Below are 22,952 nucleotides of genomic sequence, written 5' to 3'. Positions count from 1 at the left end.
TTTTCTAAATTCAAATTAAGTTCAAATTGTAAGGTTAAAGCAGTAAAAACTACTCAACTACTGCATCTTCTGAGACCGATCACCATGTGGAAGCCGCCATCTTTACCTGAACAGGTGGCCTAGGCCTATATCAAAATAAAAGTTAGCAAGCAAGCAAAATAAAAGAAGAGTCTAAACCAAAAGCAACTTTGAACTAAATTAGGTTCCAAACCTATCCAGCCCCTTATTGCAACTACAGCAAATTTTCTTACAAATGGAACCAATGTATCTGTATCTTTTATCTTTATATTACAAAATATTTCTAATTTGAATCTATTTGAGTGCAAGGATCAGTATTTGTAATGCAAAAAGAAGCATGTGCACATTTCATTAGCCTCAATTCTCATTAAATCTCAAAACTGTAGATTTTGCTGATGCGTTTTAGAAGCTGGTTGATTTTAGTGTGTAGTCTTACAGTAGGAACAAGACCCAAGGGCCTAATGCAGGACCATTTAGGTCTTGCATGAGTGGAACATATTCTGGTGTCCAACATGTCCAGAAAAGATCAGCGATATATTGCTTTTGTCGCCATCCCCTCATGGCATATAGATTGTCCCTTCTGAATATTCCTGGTGGTAGCACAGGTTGGACTTTAGGTTGCAGTAGGTGATTGGGTGTCAACGGATCCAAGTCATTGGGGTCATCTGAATAGGATGGATTCAACCTCTCACATCACTGTGATTAGACCTTCATCATCCAAGGATTGTTCGTTTGTAATAGTCGATAAAACCTTCTTTACCTTTCAGATTATGTGCTTCCTAATGCCTCCAATGGTGGCACCGGCTGGAAGCAGAAGCTTTGAAACATGATGTCCTTTAGACAAGGATGGCTCTGCTCTTCTGGCATAACCATCTTGCTCAGGCAGCCACCAATCCTCATTATGCCATGGTCGAGCACCGGATTCAGCTGATCTATGTTCCTTCCATTGTGTAAGCTTGCCATCGCCAGAACAATCCTTGACTTTGGCAGAACTTCACAATGGCTTCTGCTTCTTCTATTTCCTGAGCAGAGAGTGACATAGGACCAGCCTTAGATGTCTTAAAGCCCCCATTTCCTTTCAGGACACATTGAGCAAGCAAGCTCCTCAGCTTTGGAATCCAGGCAAGAGCAGTTTTAAGATTATTCCAGGTTGAAAAGTAATTCAGTAGTGTGCTGGTGGCATCATGGTGACTCCCAACAGTGGCATGGACTTCAAGCACTTTTCTCTTTTTGACTCATTTTCGGGTCATCTGGAGAGACTGTGAGTTCGACTAGTGGATTGGGCCAGTGTTTAGGCAAGTCTGCCAAAAACTTGGAACCATGTTCTTTAGAAATTCCTCAGTATTTAATCTACGTGATGCATAGTCTACTGGGTTCATTTTTGCAGAAATGTGTTTCCATTGGGACACATGAGAGATGTCTGTCCAAAATACAGACGGTTCCAGTAGCAGCTGTAACTCAGTTGCAAGCATCCGGTCTATATGAACTGCCAAAACTGCAGCGGTCAGCTTGAAACGTGGGGTGGTCAATAGCTTTAATGGAGCCACTCTAAATTTACCCATAACAAAGGCTATGCACACTTCATTCTGACTATTGACTAACCTTAAATAAGTTACTGTACCATATCTGGCTTTATTTGCTGTGCACACTCTACTTTTCCCAAAATACTTTGGTTTGTTGCAGTCCCAAGGCCATGTAACAAATGTTTCCAGGATTGTGCATGAGCAATAGGAATGTTCTGATCCCAACCAAGGTTCAGCCAGCACAGTTCCTACAGGAGGTGTTTCACTGGAAAAGTTACAGGGGCAAGATATCCTAGCGGGTCATACATTGAACTGACCATAAACAGAATTGCTTGCCTGGTGCATGTTTTTTTTTTTGAGGGACACATGGAACTGGAAGGTGTCCTCTTCAGCACACCAATACACACCAAAGGCCTGTTCCAGAGGTAGATCTTCAAGGTCTAGGTCCAAGTCTTTCACTCCCTTTGCCATTTCAAGCTCAGGACTGTGAGCCAAGACCACTCAACTGTTACTTGACCACTTGGTGAGATTGAAACCTCCTACTGCACACAGGGATTTCAATTCTTGATATAGGTGGATAGCATTGGCCGCTGTATCCACTGACCTCAGCAAACCATCCACATAGAAAATGTGCACTGCTTCCGCTGAGAAGTTGTTTTTATGGTCCTGAAGAGAGGCTGAGATATGTCCCCTTCATCCCACCACAAGAAACGTAAAAAAAAAGTCACAATGCTCTGGTGGTATCCTGACCTGATGATTCATCTTTTCCACATCTGCCAGGATGACCACATTACCAAGCGGGAACGTAGCTGGACTTTAATCAAGGTGTTCGTAAGATTTGGACCCTGCAAGAGCTCGCTGTTGAGAGATGTTCCTTGATAAGATGCGGAGTAGTCGAAAACTACTCACAAGCTTCCTTTTTTGGGGTGACATACCCCATGATGGGGTATGCTCCAGCCTTTGCCATTCTGCAATGCCAAGTTCGGCATGTCCACATTTTTAGTGTCCATAAACAGCTTGTTTTCCTCTTGAAAGATCTTACATTTACATTTACATTTATGGCATTTAGCAGACGCTGGTGTGTACAGTAACACACCAAAAACAACCAATCTTGTTCTTACCAAACTTTCTCTTTAAAGACACTGCCCTTTACGCTGACATCAGCCGGTTGTTTGGCATTTTTGGGATCCCTTTAAAATGGCAGTGGCAACTAAAAATGTGCATCTTGAGTTTTACAGAGGTGTCCATTGTTTCCAAAAATCTTCTTGAGACATTTCAACCTTCTCGTATGCACTCCTAAGCTCACTCACTCTTTCTACAGAAATTCGGTGGCTGTAGACGTACGGTTTGTCTTGCTTATTAAGACAAGTGTGTTAGTCATGGAGGAGACCACTAACAACCCAGCCCTAGAGAGTTTCAATCGCAAAAGGCCCATCGCCCTTGCTATTTACCTCCTTCCATTGCTTAGTAAACCATGGGTTAGCAAACTGTTGCTACAATTGTTTTGTTGCTAAGCAAACCAGTTGTGATTGTCTTTCACAAACAGGACAAACCCATACTGATCCATTTCGTTGAAGCAGCAAAAATAAGACAGTGTTACTCATGTATTAGGAATGAATGGAGAAAATTCCACATCCCCTTAGTAGTTCAAAACGTAGCAAGTGCCAGATACACAGTCTCCATTGCCCCTCCTCCTCCCCTGTCCTGTGCATGAGCATAAATGCTCCCTGTTGCTGATTGGCTGGAATTGTTGGCATCCTGAGCTAGCCGGAGAGCTAGAAAACCATGACAAAAATGTACTGAACTGAAATCGCATAGTCGCATAATCGCATAATCATAGGTACCTATCCATAGGGGTCTACTAGCAAATGCCAACAGTGTTTGCATGATGGACCTATTTCTTGAGTTGCTTGAGTTGACCACCAACACTCACCAGTTACTGTAAGTTCATCTCCATTATCTCACATAAATTCAAATGCTGACCTTTGCCAGTGCTTAAAATGTAATATTATATGGGCAGAAATGAATATCACTTATTATGTGTGAAAGTGTGTACCTACATTGGTGTGCAAGGTCTGTACTATGTCCCTAGTTAACATTAGTTAGCTTCACAGTGGCATTTTATTTACTTTATTTGCATCACCAAGCCTTAAGTCTTGGTCTTAGCTAGCAACAACTAACTAATGCGTGCACATAGCAATGCTGAACACCATCACTTTAGCTCGTATAAGCAATAATAATCATGTGTAATAATAACATTACAACCAATCAATACATGCTGCCACGGAAAGGCCTGCGCATAGCATGTCGTGTTTCATTAGCTGACATATCTTAAACCAGTGTTTCTCAACCCTGGTCCTGGAGGCATTATCGCCCTGCTCGCCACATTTTAGTGGATCCCCTGCTTTAACACACCCCCTGCCACTCTGAAAGGACTTGTTAATGAGCTGATTAGTTAAATCAGGTGTGCTGGGAACAGGGAACTCAGTAAAATGTGCAGGGTAGAGTAATCAGGGGGAGGTTTAGAGATTAAGTTATATTAAATGTACCCAGGGCTGTCATTAGACCCAAAATGTTGGCTATGCCCCACTAAAATCCTGATGGGTAAGAAGTCAATTTTATCCTGGATTGCTGAGCAGAACTTTTTCAGATTTACCACTGGCACTACATTTCCCACAATGCAACTACAAACTACATTTTCCAAACCCTTTTATTCAGGGGGAGTTTGTGGACATTATGTAATGGACATTAGTAAATCATTCAAATAAAGTCAGCCTCGCAACAGGGAAGGTAATTATAGCTCATAGCCATATGATTTGGTTATGGTGATATTTTACCGTATAACCTAGCTACCAAGAATATGTATTAGACCCCTACAGCAAAGGCATTAATTAAACTAGCAAAGACAGCTGTTACATTAGCATAGGCTTTAATTATGCTAGCTATCTAGTAACAATCAATTGTGATATAGCCACTCATCAAAACCACAATTTTACATGTAGTTTTATGCTGCAAAGGATATATTTCAATAATGTGTGTGACAGTAATATTAATATAATAATAATAATAAGAAGAACTAGTAATATCATTAAAATTGTATTATATATTAAAAGTAATAATAATAGTAAGTAATAATAATTAGTAAAAAAATAAATTAGTAATATTATTAGACAAACAAATTGTGTGCCTGAAGTAGTAGTCCAAAAATGCCCCTACCACAGTCCCACCCCTCATAAGCAGAGATGTATAGTATAGAAGGAAGTACAAGTACTTCACTACTGTACTTAAGTACTAAAATACTGTATCTGTATCTACTGGAGGATTATTGTTTTCTCCTACTTCCACTTGTACTTCACTACATACTGTGGATGAGTTTAATACTTTTGCTGTGTTACATTGTTGATGTGCTGCATCGTTACTCACTACAATTGTAAAAATGGTACCAATCATTTTAAACCCTCATTATCATCACGCCAGAGCGGTAGACGGCGCTGTCTCCGGGTTTGATGAAGCCGCCTCAACACTGAGCAGAACAAGCGATTAGGCCGTGAGCGTGCATGCTGCTGTTCTTCCTCTCACTCCGCTGCTGCAGTGAGGACACTAACGCTGGAGCTTTTCTAGCTTTTCCAGATGGAGGAAGAACCACCAGAAGAGACACCATCCTCACCACCGAATGGCCTGAGATCTTTCAGCTGTAGTTTAGTTTACAGAGAGTGAGGCTCAGGGGTTTAAGCTGCTCTCCTCGCTGGTTTCTACAGAAGGAACTCTTGTATGTGGCAGTTCAGTCCAGCCTTTCTTTTGGGCGAGTTTGTTTAGAGAGTTAACTGAAGACTTCATGCACATGACCTCTGTCTTCTACATTCCTGTCCCTATATTAGTAATATAAGACAGTCCTTAAGACAGTCCTTAAGTTGAGCATTTGAAATAATATAAACAAAGATACTCAAACTTTTGACTGCTTTCTGTAATTACTACAGAACACAATACTTGTACTTTTACTTTCAGTACTTAAGTAGTGCATTTTAGAGTAAAGTACTTGCAATACTTAAGTACAAAGAATGTTGAATACTTTAGTACTTAAGTATGGAGCTTAAAGGACACTTCTACTTCTACTCAAGTCATTTTTGATAGAGCACTAGGTCTCTAGTACTTTATGCATGTCTGTTCATAAGCCAAACTGTCCTGTTGCCTGACTGAGATCATTGGCTGTATATGACTGTATTAGACCAAGGAGTGAGCTAGCATGTAAAACACTAACACATGACAATACATACAATACATACATACAATTTATATATATATATATATATATATATATATATATGAATATTAAGTTACCAATACATACTAACACACTGAATTATTCATAATCTTTCATAGTGTCCTAGCAGTAATGACATACTTTAGCAAATGCTAAGAGTGTTTGCATGATTGGCCCAATTCTTGCTTGAGTTGGCCTTCAACCCTCATCACTGCAATTACTATAAATTTATCTTCATTGTCTGATCTCCAACACAGACGCAAAGTCTGACCTCTGCCAGACAATATGAGCTGTAAAAAACAGGAAAACCTGCTGCAGTTAGGTTCTTTACATTGCCATGGATGTGTCACTGCCAATCACTGTGCAACATGAATATCCTGCAGAGAAGATTTCCTTCTGGTTGGCTTGATGAAAGGCAAGAGGAGCATCACACAGTGTGAGAAAAGACACCAAAGGGGCCCTCCAACCATGCCAAGTCCATTGCCACAACTTTGATTAGGCACTGTTTTGGATTGTTTTGCTACTGAGAAGAACTTTAAGAAGGAATTTCTCCACTAAGATTGTGTGATCTTTTAGAAGTCTCTGCAAGGAACCTGTCAGTAGAATGGCTGAGCAGCCAGTGGGTTAATTAACACAACCCGTTCCTAGCTACAGGAGTGGTCTAGTCTATAAGCAGTATAGACAGGAGTATTGATTTACAGGTCAAGTTCTTAAATGAACATAAACACATGTTTGAATTGAGGATATAATGGCCTCATAGACCCCATACAGAAATCTATCACAGTATATAGATTTCAAATATGACATATGTATGTATTTACCTATTGACAAAAAAGTGTATGATCCATATATTATGCATATGTGTCCTTTATATAGAAAGGACACATATGTATAATTGTGTTTATACAATATATATGTGCATGTGATAAACAAAAAAATGTGCCCACTCATGTGTGATATATGTGCATATATGGCCATATATCAGATTCGTATTGGGCTGAATGATACTTGTGTCAGTATGGGGCAGCTGAGTGGTGGTAATAACAGATTAGCCTATGCTTTACATTTTTACTACTTACTCTAGAGACAATAGAATGTGGTATGAATTGTACACATGTGGAAGTCGTGAAAAGATTCAGTACTCTAGAAATGGATAAAAGATCTGGTACTCTAGAAGTACTTAGAAGATGCAGTACTCTAGAGGTACTTAAAAGATTCAGTACTCTAGAGGTACTTAAAACATTCAGTACTCTAGAAGTACTTAAAACATCCAGTCTTTTAGAAGTGGTTAAAAGATTCAGTACTCCAGAAACAGTTAAAATATCCAGTACTCTATAGGTACTTAAAAGATCCAGTACTCTAGAAGCCCTTAAAATATAAAGTACTCTGGAAATACTTAAAAGATCCAGTACTTTAGAAGTACTCCAAAGATTCAGTACGCTATAAGTACATAAAAGATTCAGCACTTTAGAAGTAATTAAAAGATCCAGTACTCTAGAAGTAATTAAAATATCCACTACTTTAGAAGCGGTTAAAAGATCCACTACTCTAGAAGCAGTTAAAAGATTCAGTGTTCTAGAAGTACTTAAAATATACATTACTTAAAATAGAAGTACTGAAAGGATCCAGTACTTTAGAAGTAGTTAAAAGATCAAGTACAATAGAAGTACTTAAGAGATCCAGTACTCTAGAAGTATTTAAAAGATCCAGTACTTTATAAGTAATTAAAAGATCCAGTACTTTAGAAGAAATTAAACAATCCAGTACTCTAGAAGTACTTAAAAGATCCAGTACTCTAGAAGTGTTTAAAAGATCCAGTACTCTAGAAGTAGTTAAAAGATCCAGTACTCTAGAAGTAGGTAAAAGATCCAGTACTCTTGAAGCAGTTGAAAGAAGCGCCAGGTCTAATTATAGTGTGGGTACGAGTCTAGGGGTGAGGGGGTTGCGATGGACTAGAGCCCTTTCCAGGAGGTATTCCTGTCTGGCGCCCAATAATTCTGCGTAGGCACTGGACCAAGTGAGACCTTGACTAGTTTTTCCCTTTTCTGCAGGATATATAACCATAGTGGACAGACCATATCAGTTACACTTCATGATCTGTCTGCTTGCAGGTCTCAGTACATCAGTGTACTTCTCAGTTCCCATCCCTTTCAAACTTGAAAACCCCCAGGCAAATATGCTCTGAAAGACAGAAGGCAGTGTTGTGGAGTGCAACATTGCCCCCTGCTGGTCTGATGTTGCCGATACTGTTTTGAGACACCGCTGGGTTGCCAGATGTCAAGGTGCCGCAGAGCCTTCAGCAGCAGATGTTTTCCTTTTGTGTTCTCCTCCTCCTGTGGTTGTTCCGAACCCTCCTCAGCTGCAAGAGAGACACACTTTTTTCCCCATCAGCTTGTTCTTGAGGAGGTCATAAGAAGAAGCAAAGCCTCTCCTGGAGCATGGGAGGAGAAATCAGCTTTATTTTATTTATTTACATTTACCTGTATTTACCCAGGTTTATACACTGATTACAGTGACTGACTGGCAGGTACTTAGCACATTAAAGTGAGAGTTCCTGGCATGCAATCAGCCAAGACATCTTTGGGGTCTTAAGTTTGCTTTTTTTACACCGTTTCACACTGGAACTATGGGACTAATCTAGACTAACAAGCAGTGGGAGCTTCAGGCCTGAATGACCACATTATTACACTTACAGTAGCATGTGAACGTTTGGGCACCACCGCTAAAACGTTGATGAATATGACAATGAATACATAAGCGGAATTATCTCCAAGAAGTATAAAGTTGTAAGTTGTAAGTACAATATTAAGCAGAGAGGGTAAAGGGCCAAGCTCAATGGGCCCAACAGTGGCAGCTTGCCGAGCCCAGATATCGAACCCACAACGTCATTAATAGCTCAGAGCTCTAACCGAACAGTGTAGGTCAAGGTCCATCCTGTTCATGCTTTAGTCTCTTTAGCCAGTGGTATAGGGATCATTTTAATGGTAGACGAACTGAGGAAGAATTAATTCAATCAAATACCAGCAAATTCAAACATGCAAACATTGTATCTTTAGAAAATCTAAGGATGAAAACAGGATGGCTTCTACAGCACAATAATAATCTTAAAACACACCTTAAAACCCCCCAAGAGCTGCCTTTTTTACTTTAAAATATGAAAATCACGCTTAAAATTTTAAAGAAATATGTCATCTTTAACTGTATGGTTTTTGGAAATCTATAATTTACTCATTTATTCACAGTAATATATATTTTGACAAGGGGTTTCCAAACTTTTGCATGTCATTGCACTTCAAAGTGCATGGATTGCAAGTAATCTCTAATAGACTTGCTTATGGAGTTTCTGACACTGTATGCCAAACCTCTGTCTACAGAAACAAATGAAAATACAGGATCCTCTGATTGGTTCTCCATCACCACCATCAAGTTTAAGAACTTTAATGCAGCACTATGGAAAATTTGCATTTCTTGTTCTTGGAGAAGTGATTTGTGTTTTGAGCCACCAGTTAAGGACACGTTTTTCTGGATGAGCTGAGAGACACTGAGTGAAAGTGAAAGAAGCATGTAGACTGAGGCAGTAGAGTTATACTACAGGACATATTTTGCACAAATATGTGCACAAATAAGGGTTACTCTGCCTGTTTCACAGAAGTTGCAAGCTCCAGTTAGCAAGATGTCGAGCCTGGAGTAGCAATGGCACAGATGCTATTCTCAATCTTTCTCAAGTCGGTGGAGCACCAAGCTGCAATTGTAAAGTAGAAAAGCTACATAGTGTTGCTTTAAAGACTTAAAACCTGCTGAATGGGTGAAATTATAATTACGGCCTTCTCAGTATTCGAGTGGCCTACCTGCGCCCCCATCCGCACCACTTATACAATCAGTATTGAGTTTATATTGATATGTGTAAGTTAAATGCATTAATCGTGGTGTTATTGATATGACTGTGGTTACTGCATTCCTTGTTGTTCAAAGTTTGAAAGCTCCAATATCTTTGCTAACTCAGAGACGTAACAGAATGTCTTGTTGCGATTGACCCCCCCCCCCCCCAACACACATACATATCTCTCTCTCCTACTCCTACACCTTGTAGACTGCAGTCAACAATTCAACATGATTTATGGCGTTTTTTAAGCGTGTGATGATTTATGTATGTCGTTTGCTTAATGGTAAGATCCATTACTACATTAGCATTTTAGCACCAGTGCAGTGCAAAACTTAATGAAAAAGGAACTGTAAAACTATGAAAAATTGTATGAGGAGCATCTCCACAGCTGACGTTGCTGAAGGTACATGCTGTTTATTGAGTCCACCTAAAGAGTCTGCATTATTGTCTTGTCTCAGATCACCTCCAGTTTGGAGCAGCAGGCCACCGAGTCCAGCATGTGTGAGAGGAACACTACAGCAGGCCTCAGCACTCAGGGTAAGTCATTATGAAGCCAAGGTAGTGCCACTTATAGAGCACTCAGGTGATTGCAGGTTCAAGAGCAGCAGGTTGACCACACAGCATTGCTGGTTAGCTACAGCCATGCAAAAAAAAAAAAAACAGAGCTGTCATAGCTTTTATTATTATTGCTATTTTTATTTTTAATAGTTTGGAAAGGACGACTTTTGGGTTGTGTACCCACTCCAAGATGAACTGACCTTTAGAAAATAAAAAGACTTGGGATAAAATCTTTTTACATCAGCAGACAGAACATTACAGTTAGGAAGAATTTTCCCTAAAATTTGCTATTTTAGAAATACAGTATTTTATGAGATTGACCAAACAGATAAGTGAACAGATTATCATATTCTGTGTCAAGCTTTCCAGTGCCTTTCTTATTGCTCTGTAAAAAAAAAAAAGTTTTTACTCAGAGAGAAATAATAAGTTAGTAAGTAAATAAATGTTTTAATGTGAATTTATGTACAGAAACTATATTCCAATTCTGTTTGTCCATGAATTGTTCATTGAATGCATAGGACAGTCAGGGTTTTTTAAAGAAAGAATATGTCATTGCTGCCACGCAAAAACCTCATAAGCTCATCCTAAATGGCAGCATTCATTATGAAATTCTGATACTGCAATATTGTAATACTGTAATTCTCATCATCATTCCAACAGCATCAGTGGACAGCGCTTCCCTGATGGTGTCTGAGTTGGCTGATATCCCTGACCGCAGCTGTTCCTCTGAAGACCTGTGCTCTCTGGAGGTGCAGGGCTCTGATTCTTCTCCGTACGGAACGCCCCGCGTAGCTCCCACTGATGGCAGCTGCACCAGCCTGGAGCACAGTGTGCGCTCCTCCATGCGCCGGGACACCTGTTCTCCTGCCTGCCTCGACCACAGCGAGTCCTCCATCGCCCAGGACTCTGCCGCAAACTCGCCTGACAACATGGCTGCCCCTGAGAGGGACGTTGCTCCAGCCTCCGTGCAGTCCAGAGGTCGGGGCAGTTCCCAGCTAACTCTCCCCGTTCCCCCAGCCTCTGAAACCCAGCCATGTGCCTCCAGTTCCGGAGCTGCAGCACCTTCATCTGCCGCCTCCGCCCCGAGCCCCCTGTCCTGCCCCTCCCCGTCGCCATCTGGGCGGCCCCGGGGCACCCGGCTCTGCTTCAGCGTCTGGACCCCTCAGTCCTCCTCTACCTCAGCTCAGGGTGGTTCTTCGGCCTCAGAGCGCCCCCGCACACTTCGAGCCAGGCGCTACCGCAAGCTGGCCAGGATTGTGCGCTCTACCAGCGACCCCATCTCCTGCAAGTCCATAACCAGAAGTACGTGAGTGATGTGGTTACAGGTTCCAGAGGTTTCAGAAGTCAGTGTGTGGGCAGTCTAGGTGGACAGTAATTCGTTTGTCAGACCTTTTCTCAATTGGTTCATAGTTATACATTACAGATGTCCTAATCTGATCTAATGGATTGGCATTGGGGCTGATCCAGGTACATGTTGCACACAACCCTCAGCACCATGGAGTGTTTTAGAAGCTAACAAAGTGGTTTAAAGGAGCATTCGTCAAGATTCAAGAAACACCACCTGTAGAGGTTAAGTAGGTAAACACAGTAGCATCTAATCATGCTGCCCAAGTACTCTACTCGTTCCTTTTTGGGGGCATTGAGCTTTGGGGGAACAACAGAAACATCATCCCATCGGGATGAGCTGGAGTGTCGTTTGTGAGCCAAACCTAGTCATCTAACATCCGTTCCTGTGGATGTGTCTGTATGAACACATTCAAGCTGACATTTTTTTCCCTGAAGAAATGTTGTTGGCTGGATACAAACGGACAAAAGTATTGAGACACCTCTCATTCAGTTTATCCTGCCTTTGTTGGAGTTACTATCTCTACAATGCAGGGAAGGCTTTCTACTAGAGTTCAGATTTTGTTTGCATTTAAGCAACAAGAGCGTTGGTGAGGTCAGGATGTTAGACGATCACCACCTCATCCCCAGTTCATCCCAGAAGTATTGGATGAAGCACCATCATTCCAGAGAACACTTTAAGGGCTTGATGCCCCTTCAGTCCACGCCTGACATGAGACGGTGCAAATAGGTTCATGTTTATCTGCTCCAGAGAGTCCTATTCTTTAAGACTGGACAAGCTGTGTGTGTGTGTGCATTTGCACATCTGTGTCAGCAATGAGTGCAACTTAAAGAAGCTGAAATGCATTAATTAGAAGGGGTGTCCACAAACATTTGGACATCTAGTGTAGTTCTTCTCTTTACTTTCTGTAGATGAAGACTTCATAAGAAAATGCATTTCTCTAACACACTTTAGTTGGCTGGGTTTGTGCCATTATAGCAACGACATCTTCTCTGCTGGGTTTGGAACCCACATATTCACAGCTGATGGGAGTTTACTCTCTGAGTATCTGAGTCTATTACTCAGTAATTACAGGGACGTCTGTACAAACCGGTGGGGCTGTTCTTTAGTAAGAGAAGTTTGTAATAACACTTACAGCCCACCAACGAGCCATAGGCTTTTTAAGGGGTTAAACTTTGCTTTAAAGTTATATCATTTTGACTAATTACAAAATGTAAAAGTGGTTAAGGTATTAACTATTCAGCACTGCTACAAAACACCCTCTCTTTGTGTGCAGGTGAGAGTTGTGGCTGTACATCTGTAGCTAACCAACCACCGCAGGAGTCCCCACAGACCCCTTCAGAACAAGGTAGTGTCCTTGCTGTTATTTTTTACAGATAGCCGTGTGTCAGTATACCATACTGCATCAGAAACCACACAAGCAAATCTTTTTGAGATTACTTAATCCTGCAGTTTGCATAGTGCACTATTGGTGGGATATAAGCTTCCCTTACTTTGTCAGCCACTTTAATTGTCTAGCCTTCTAGGGCATATATATATATACAGTCATGCCCGAAAGTATTCATACCCCTGGCAAAGTTTGACTTAAATTTACTTTTATTTAACCAGAAGTTATATTTTTGCCTTGAAACGACACAGGCATCTCCCAGGAGATAACACGATGATGTACAAGAGGCATCATTGTGGGAAAAAGTATTTCTCAGCTTTTATACACATTTGAACAAAAAGTGGCATGTCCAAAATTATTCATACCCTTTGAAAACTGTCACAGTATATGGGAAAATCCAAAGTTCTATACCATTCCAAATAGTCCAAGCTGTTTTAAAGCATCCTAATTACCCTGATTCATTGGGAACAGCTGTTTTAATCAACTCAACAGGAGAAAAACAGCAGCTCTCTGCAGTTGGTTTGTGGACAGTCATGGCTAAGACAAAGGAGCTCACTAAGGACCTGCGGCTGTGCATTGTGGCTGCTCACAAGTCAGGAAAGGGCTATAAAGCCATATCAAAATGTTTTCAAGTTCCAGTGGCTACAGTGCAAAGTATTATTAAAAAATACAAGAAGTTCCGCACTGTGGAAAATCTCAGAAGATGTGGTCGGAAGCCAAAAGTGACACCTGTGCTGGCCAGGAGAATAGTGAGAGAGGTGAAGAAAAATCCAAGGATCACCACCAAGGCCATCCTGGTGAATCTGGACTCTGCTGGTGGCGACATCTCAAGGCAAACAGTTCAACGGACACTGCACACTGCTGGGTTCCACGGACGCAGGCCAAGGAGGACACCACTTCTCCAGAAAAGGCACACAAAAGCCCGCTTGACCTTTGCAAATGCTCATCTGGACAAAGAAGAAGACTTCTGGTGTTCTGTTTTATGGTCAGATGAAACAAAAATTGAATTGTTTGGCCACAATGATGTGTGCACCATTTGGCGTAAAAAAGGAGAAGCCTTCAACCCTAAGAACACCATCCCCACTGTCAAACATGGTGGTGGGAACCTAATGTTTTGGGGGTGTTTTTCAGCCAATGGACCAGGGAACTTGATCGCAGTAAATGGCACCATGAAAAAAGAGCAATACATCAAGATTCTCAACAACAACATCAGGCAGTCTGCAGAGAAACTTGGCCTTGGGAACCGGTGGACATTTCAGCACGACAACGACCCAAAACACACAGCCAAAGTGGTGAAGAAATGGTTAGCAGACAAAAACATTAATGTTTTGCAGTGGCCCAGCCAGAGTCCTGACTTGAATCCAATTGAGAATCTGTGGAGGGAGCTAAAGATCAGGGTGATGGCAAGGAGACCCTCGAACCTCAAAGAGTTGGAGCTCATCACTAAAGATGAATGGGCAAAAATACCAGTGGAGACATGCAAAAAGCTGGTCAGCAATTACAGGAAGCGTTTGATTGCTGTAATAGCCAATAAAGGCTTTTCTATTAATTATTGAGAAGGGTATGAATAATTTTGGACATGCCACTTTTTGTTCAAATGTGTATAAAAGCTGAGAAATATTTTTTCCCACAATGATGCCTCTTGTACATCATCGTGTTATCTCCTGGGAGATGCCTGTGTCATTTCCAGGCAAAAATATAATTTCTGGTTAAATAAAAGTAAATTTAAGTCAAACTTTGACAGGGGTATGAATACTTTCGGGCATGACTGTATATATATATATATATATATATATATATATATATATATATATATATAATTCAAACTTTGAACACCAATCATGGCTTACTTTCTGAAAATTACCCCCCAAACGATTCCTCAAAGCATTGCAAATATGCCGGGATATTGATAACAGGGTTGTGGGTTCGATTCCCGGGCTCGGCAAGCTGCCACTGTTGGGCCCTTGAGCAAGGCCCTTTACCCTCTCTGTTGGCTGCCCACCACTCTGGGTGTGTGTGTGTACTCACTGCCCCTAACACATGTGTGTGTTCACTACCAGATGGGTTAAATGCGGAAGACACATTTTACTGTACAGTGTACAGTGACAAATACGTGCACCTTTATCTTTACCTTTACCTTTATATAATATCTAAGCAGGAGAATTCCTCCTAAATGTAGCCTAAAGTTTACTTGTTTGTGATTTTAGAAAGTTTCTGTTAGCAGATCATTTTGCTCAATTAAAGAAATACTAAATAATTTGGCTTTTGTCAAGAAAGAATGCTTGAAACAAGCAAAATGATCTGCCAGTGAAATAAGCCAGTTTCAGCAGATTCCTAGTAAAAAAAACTGGTAATAAGTTGAATAATTAAAAAAATAATAAAATAAAGATAAAATATCTTCACAACAATGTAAAAATGAGCAATATCAGAAGTGATATGAGATGAAGATGGCATTTCTTGGGTTTATAATAGTCATATCTTTATATTGTGATCATTCCGCAGCCTGCATGGAGCTTTCAGGTGGAACAGTGTCCCAGTGTGCAAGACCCAGTAGTCAAGGGGCCAGAAAGCAGAAAGACGGTGGGAAAGTGGACCTGCGTCTCAAGGCTCTGCACCCGGCCTCCACAGAGCGGCCTCACTCTTTAGCAGACCTCAAGACCTACAAAGACACCAAGATCCTGGTGGCCAGGTTTCTGGAGCACTCCAGCTGCAGCCTCCCTCCTGAGGTGCAGCAAGTGGTCAACAGCATCAAGTGCGTCATCAAATCGGATGAGAAGCACATGGAGGAGGCCATCTTTAGCGCCAGCATTCTAGATCAGGTGAGAGAGGAGTCTGAGGAAGTGAAGCTAAAGCAGGTTTAATATACGGTGCCTTTAAAAGGTATTGGGGCTGTGAAGTTGACATTAGTTTTGCTCTAACTCTGACTCTAAGTATGCTCACTCTTTAAAGCAGCATCATGTGATAATTGATATTTTGTGGTCTTGGGTTCCCCATGCGGTCGGAAAGTGTAATTCGTGCTTTGGGACACCATTGCAGGACATTTCTGGACAAGCTGTGAGATACAGAACTGTCACTGAAAGGGAAAGAAGTATGTGGACTGAGGCAGTAGAATAATATTACATGATGTGACACAAAATGACGTATCAGGGATTTTTTAAGCTGTTATTTAAGGTATTTAAAGTAACAGTGTCACATAATGTTGCTTTAAAGCCACACTATATAGAATTTGTGCTTTAAAACTAATTTTAAAACTAATAACAGGTAAAATTAGCGGTAGGTAACTTTAATGAAGCAGGCAGGACAGCACTCGTGAGAACTATGTAACAGTTGTGTAACCCTGGTCTACCACCTCAGTCTACATGCTTCTTTCACTCTTAGTGACAGTTCTGTATGTCTCAGCTTGTCCAGAAAAAAAATGTGTCCTTTAGTGATAGCTCAAAGGGCAAATTCCGCTTGCTGACTATAGGGCCCTGAAGCAAGAAATAGCCATTCTCAGACAATGCTGCTCTAATTACTAAGATTAAGATTATTAGAAATAAGTGAATTCAAAATTAAACAGACTGAACATAAAAAAAAATACAAGAAGCGTTTGATTACAAGAATTGCTTGATTTCTATAAGGGCTTAATTAAAGAGTCTGGAGTGATCCTGTTCCAGAAGTACCCAATTCCACGTGTGTTTCAGTATAAATGAAGGACACATTCACTGTCACTTTATAAGAAACCTCCATAAAACTTCATTCATAAAATAACATGTTATATATATATATATATCTCGTGAATCTTAGCCTGAACAGTTCATATTATTGTTCTGCTCCAGTTCCTAACACCACAACTAATATAATCAGCATGCTGCAGTGCTTGATTAGCAAGATGCACTCATCTGCAAACCTAAATAGCCAGCATCAGTTTCAGGCTCTAGACTTGCTTCCACTTCCACCCTGTAACAGTTATCCGATGGGGAAATAATGAAAAATGGTGGTGGTGATTGTCAATTATATATATATATATATATATATATATATATATATATATATATATATATATATACTCAAATTATATTTGTTTATTATCATTTGTATTTTGTAATACCAACATGTTAAATGTGAAAATATATATTTTAACAAAATTTGATTTGCTAGCTTGCTAGCATGACAGGCTAGCTAATATAAAAATGCTATAAAGGATATAGGAAGGGCTCCTGAGCGGTGCAACTGTCTAAGCGTTGGCCCCATCATTGGGAGTCTTCGAGAATTTGATCCCCAGTTTTAGATAACATGTTTGGCCTTGCTCTGGGCGGTTTTCTGTTGGTCATCACTTAGCGTGAGGCTAGACAGAGCGGATGTCTGTCAGCTGACTGCTAAATAAACTCAGCAGTTTGCTTTCTCCTCGAATGATGTTTTGAAGAGATATAGTTGGCTGACTTCACCGTGACTAGGAGGAAGATGCCATCATGTGATAAGTTAGGATCTAGCTAATGTGCAGGAAACGGAAATTATGAAATTTTCAGAAAAGTAGTCCCCTGTTCTAAAGATAAACCATAGCATTATCTCTTAACTGGTTATAGTCGTTGTGGTGTCTACATCCAAGCTCATAAATGTAACCAGTTAGCTGAGTTTTGCTTGAGGTTTGCCCAGACAGTGCATGCAACTAGTCTGACCATAAAAACCAGACCTGGTTACTGGAAATCTCCACAGTCAGTCTAAACTCAGATTTAAGAAACTAATCAGACCTCTGAAGCCATGCATCTTTTTGTAGTCAGCATCATGCCCAAATAAGGAAGTCTAGGTCTAAGCTGGTTTTGTCTATGGAATAAAAAATAAACGTTTTATTTGAAATTGGCTGATGTGGTATAGCACAAGGTACCACCAGAAGACTAGGATAAAAAAAAGAGCACACATTCCTAAATTCTGTAATTCGATATACCACACAATGTACAAAGAGAAGACTACAGTTGTGAGGAAGACCCAAACAAAGAGCCTAAGAAAGCTTAACAAAGGTAGGAAGACTCAAAAGCCAAATTAGACAGAAAGAGATTGACAGAGCAAGAGAGAAAGAGAAATGAGCGAGGTGAGGGGGGGGGGCTCCCCCTCCTAGCACACACTTAGACAAAGCATTTGTAAATGAATGCAAATGAAATGTAAATTAGACCAACTCTGCATGCAGTTGCTGATTTGTCATTACATTTTGGAAGTATTCTAATGGAGGCTGGGGTTGGTTCCCCGTAGAAAGTCACTGGTTAAGTTCATTAAAAAAATTCATTCATTCACTCCCCTACTAACCATGTATGTTAAATTCCCCCCCGGTCAGGCAGAAAGCAGCTCCTGTGAACAAGGAAATTACCCCAGGTCCCCACGTAAATGTACCTTTCGCCCAGTTCCGCTAGCATCAGCCCTACGATGCCACAGTGGAAAGACAGTTTGGAGATGAGCAAAAACAAGTTCTTATCAGAACTGCCTTGATAATGAAGTCCATGAAGAAACAAACAGGCCATACACAAATGCCAAGGAAAGACATTCTTAAGAAATCCATAAGGGCTTGTATATGGGCCCAAACTTTATTCTGAGTCTGGCTCATAACTACTCAACGTACTCAGCTTGACATACTGTGTTTTTTTCCCTGTGAACAACTTTTTGTTAATTAAAATAAGATGAGAAGTTGGGCACATAAGTAATAAAGTAATAAAGACATGACTATACAAAAATAACTATACAAAAAAGTAACTCGGTCATGCAGATTTCTCCTGTACAACATCCGGAGAATTCGACCCTTCCTCTCTAGAGAGGCCGCCCAGGTGCTTGTTCAGTCTCTCGTCACTTCCAGACTTGATTACTGCACCTCTCTTCTGGCTGGTCTCCCTCTGCGCACCATCAGGCCCCTGCAACTCATCCAGAATGCAGCGGCACGGGTCGTCTTCAATGTTCCTAAATTCAGCCATGTCACTCCACTGCTGCGTTTTCTCCACTGGCTTCCTGTAGCTGCTGTCTGCATCAGATTCAAAACCCTGACGCTGGCCTACAAAGCCAAGAACGGACCAGCCCCTCTGTACTTGATGGCAATGGTCAAAAGCCGATCCTCACCAAGAGCCCTTCCAGCTTCAAGTACGGCTCGGCTCGACCCACCATCCCTCAAAATCCACGGAAGACAAGCGTCCAGGCTCTTTTCTGTCCTGGCACCAAAGTGGTGGAACGAGCTTCCCCTGGGTGTCCGAACAGCAGAGTCGCTATTCTTGGGCGAATAGCAGAGTACTATGGTCACCTTATTGACTTGTGCTTAGTAATGTCTAAAGCTTAGAGGTATCCTTGAAGTATTAGTCTATTCTAACTAGCTAAGGTCTAAATAGCAAAGCACTTTTGTAAGTCGCTCTGGATAAGAGCGTCTGCTAAATGCCGTAAATGTAAATGTAAAAAATAGAAAGTAAAATGATAAAAAAAACAGTCATTTATTAACCAAAACAAGACAAACAAAAAGGGACAAGTGAGACAAAAGATGCGGCTAAAGGGCATAAACGTGAACACAGTGATCAACAAAACCAGAACATGGCAAACAAGAGGGTGAAAATAAACAGACCAGAGACAGGGGGTTTAGCTGGGGAACCAGCTATCTGGCAAGAGCGGCTAGGCCAACCCAGCCTGGAACTGCCGCGTGGGAGAGGGTCGCCTAGCTGGAGCGAGAGACGTGGGTATCGCTGAATACTCGAACCTCCGGGTTGCCGAAGCTGGCCTAAACACTATGTGGTCACAGACAGGAACCTCTCGGGCTACCTCAAAGTTACTTAACCTTAGATCCAAATAATCTATTCAATTCTCGGCCTGGAATCGAGCATCAAAGCCCCTTAAGTACCCCCAGCCTCAGGTGAAACGCATGAACTAAACAAGACATGATAACCCTGAACCAAAACACCTGAACATGAACAAAACACTGAACCGATACATACATGAACACAAATGAACAAGAACCGAGTCCGTGAACCAAAACCAGAACGGAAACACAACAAAAGTCCTTGTGTGAGTCTGTGGGCGGTGGCTCGGCATCGCCCCAGGGGAGGGCGCGATACAGAGGGGCTGACAAGACAAAACAGGGAGGGTTAGGCTCTAATATCAAGACCAAGTGCATTCGATAAAACTAAGGTTGCCCTGGACGGTAGGGTTGCTGCATAGATGGCTGTATGGCTTATCGACGTGTTTTACTTGATAGGGCTTCAAAGGAGTGGTATAAGCCCTGAGAACAAGCTTAATGTGAACCTACTGGTAAACAAGATTTCTTAAATGAGAAAAAACTATTGATCCAGATTGTGTCCCAGTCCAGGGTCCTGTTCAGTGGCAGCCCCCCCCCTCCCCTCCCACTCTGCAGAAGTATGTGTTCTCTCAGGAACCTGAGATATTAAGCACTTGTATATACTTGAAGCCACTCCTCTACCGATAAACAAGGACTTGGCCAGAGGGTGAACAGATAAGGGGGCATTGAGGAGGATCTTGAATATTAACTTATAAGGCTTCTTATTTCATTCATATTCAACCTTTAGCACATTATAGAGTAATAATGATTGCAAGTTAGGGTTCAAGGGGTTCAAAGCTGCTCATACTGTACTCTACTACTGACTGGTTTGTGAGTGGTAGTGAGTGTTGGTGAGTGCTGGTTGTGAGTGCTGGTTGTGAGTGTTGGTAAGTCTTGTAAGTTGCAGGTCTCATTCCTTTCAAGTTCATTGCCCGATGCAGGAGCACTTGAAATTTACATACAGGCTTTAAAATATTTAGATTTTTAAAAATTAAATGCAATAAATAATAGGCAAGGATGAAACTACACTGGCTTAGCTATCTAGATAACAAATGTTTAGTTGTTATTGACTTAATAAAAGAAAAATGAATTAGAGAGATTTGAAACACTAACCATGGTGGCTGTATTATGGAAAGCCCTGTGTTTCAATAACATGAGCCGATCAGGTTGTTGGTAAAAGCTTATGTAGGAATAGCCGCCCTCATTGTGGAGATATCCACAGGTGCAGTAGCCGGAACAAAAATGAAAAAACTCATATGTGGACATTATTTAAGCCAAGCAATACACAAACCATTGTGTTTTTGGTTGACTTTTAGCAAGATTTTGAAATGTTCACACCTGCAGTTTTCTGCTAACCAGTAAATATTCAAGTGTGTCCTAATCCTCCGAAATAACACTGCAAGGATGGTCGGCAAGTGCCTGTCACAGAAAGTTACAGTTCACATTTGTACATTCATTGACTTTAGACAAATGAGATAAAAACATTAGGGTGGACCTTGGGACAGACTCTTTACTTTAGATACACACAGGAAGCCCAAGTAACCCTGAGGCCGATTTCATGGATACTGTGTACGGTGGGCTTGATTAAGATTAGAAACACTATCAAAACTGCACAGCAAAACAAAATTCAAGCTCCACATTTAACCTATCTATGGCAGGGAACACACACTCACTAGTGATTAGGGCAGTGAACACCTAAAGCGGTAGCCAACCACCTCAGCACCTGTGGAACAATTTGATTGGTCCCTGCAGAATAAAGCCAGAGAACCTCTGGTGCCAAGCCCGCTTCTCTAACCTTTAGCCTAAGGCTGCCAAAGTACCACTGTTCTTTTCCCAGACAGATACACCATCAACTCGGCCACTTTACTTTGCATATTTCATTGACCATGAACTGTTTTTTCCTTTTACGTTGTTTTTCAATAGCATATTTCCCAGTGTTCCCATCTAGAATGCTGTGCTGCTATGCTCATGCAGGCTGTCTGGATACTATAATCTGTTGACATGAGCAGCGAGATGAAAAGCAAGGCCTTCCACAGCTCTAACACAACACAGTATGCAAACATAACAGTGTGAAATCAGCCTAACCTAAAGCCATTGCATGCCCTACCACTACAGGCCACTGGTGGCTCTGGAAGTTGTTGCTGTCACGCAAAAAGAAATGGTATTTCCAAAAAGGCAGATTTCCAGGAGAAGATAAGAACCTTTGTGAGTTTCAGTGGAAGTCAGTGTAAAAAGGTCATCAAAAAACTCGTTCATCATGAAATTAATGACATCACACGATGTAAAGAGCAGCTGCTGGCATCACATTGTGTAAAAATGAAGATGCAAGGCTTTTTAGGTGACAGTGATAAAGTGAATGTTGTTGGATGATTAACCTGAACCAGGCTAGCTGCTAATGTAGGACCGGCTTCAGCTCATCTTTCTCATGCATTGTTTTTAACCCTCTCTGCACAGGTGATGTCGCAGTCACAGCGAATCATGGGCAGCCCTAGAAAGCATGCTTACGAAGACCTACACCTGCAAAGCTGCGGGGCATTAAGCTCGCCATCCCCGTCCCTGCGCCGTCCGCACCGGGTAACCGGCCAGTCAGCTCCGGCCGTGAGCCCAGGTCACCAGGCCCCATGCCGGCCCCAGAGCCTCGTCAGCGTGTGCCGGGAAACGATCCTCTGACCCCAACCTTCCTCCACGGTGGGCTAGGACTCCTCATACCCCCTCGTACTTCTCGTGCCAATCTCGTGCCAAGGCCAAGTCCTAGTTTTCATCAGCAGAAACAGTAGCACTCAGAACACACAGCGAGTCATCTCCAGAGTGCCTCTCTGGGCGCGAAACAAGATATATATAAAAAAAAACATAAAAGAATGTCTACCTTTAAGGGGTGTATTTTTTTATTTATTTTTTTTGGCCAGAGAGGCAAAATACTGTGTGAGTTTAGATTCTGGATCTGTGAAAAACAAGACAATGTAACAAAATAGAGAAAAAAAAAACACACGACCGAAGGAGGAGAGACAGACTTGCCTGTTTGTGAAACTGTGATGCTGGTTTTGGACTCGCTGCTCCTGCAGACATTGTGTGACGTTTAGGACATGATTCTGTCATTGTGTGCTACTGCAGGACAAAGAACCTCATGACGCTGGATTATTTAACTTACCTCAGTGTGATATGATTCTTTTCAGTGTTACAAATAAAAAAATATCCATTTGTA

At 41.4% G+C, this 22,952-nt stretch overlaps 1 protein-coding gene across 1 annotated transcript in view; it reads left to right on the top strand.

Annotated features, from left to right (window-relative positions):
• fam189a1 (family with sequence similarity 189 member A1) overlaps positions 1 to 22,952 on the top strand; it is a 236,223-nt gene extending 213,271 nt beyond the window's left edge. Inside the window, exons 8-12 of the mRNA XM_072671338.1 lie at positions 10,144 to 10,222; positions 10,904 to 11,545; positions 12,865 to 12,936; positions 15,478 to 15,794; positions 22,205 to 22,952. Coding sequence (XP_072527439.1) covers positions 10,144 to 10,222; positions 10,904 to 11,545; positions 12,865 to 12,936; positions 15,478 to 15,794; positions 22,205 to 22,420 — 1,326 coding nt within the window. The 3' untranslated portion in view covers positions 22,421 to 22,952. The remainder of the gene's footprint in view (positions 1 to 10,143; positions 10,223 to 10,903; positions 11,546 to 12,864; positions 12,937 to 15,477; positions 15,795 to 22,204) is intronic.

Source organism: Salminus brasiliensis, chromosome 25 (assembly GCF_030463535.1).
Source record: "Salminus brasiliensis chromosome 25, fSalBra1.hap2, whole genome shotgun sequence".
Lineage (NCBI taxonomy): Eukaryota > Metazoa > Chordata > Actinopteri > Characiformes > Bryconidae > Salminus > Salminus brasiliensis.
Note: the sequence above shows the minus strand (reverse complement) of the source record. Positions and strands in the feature narration are given on the sequence as shown.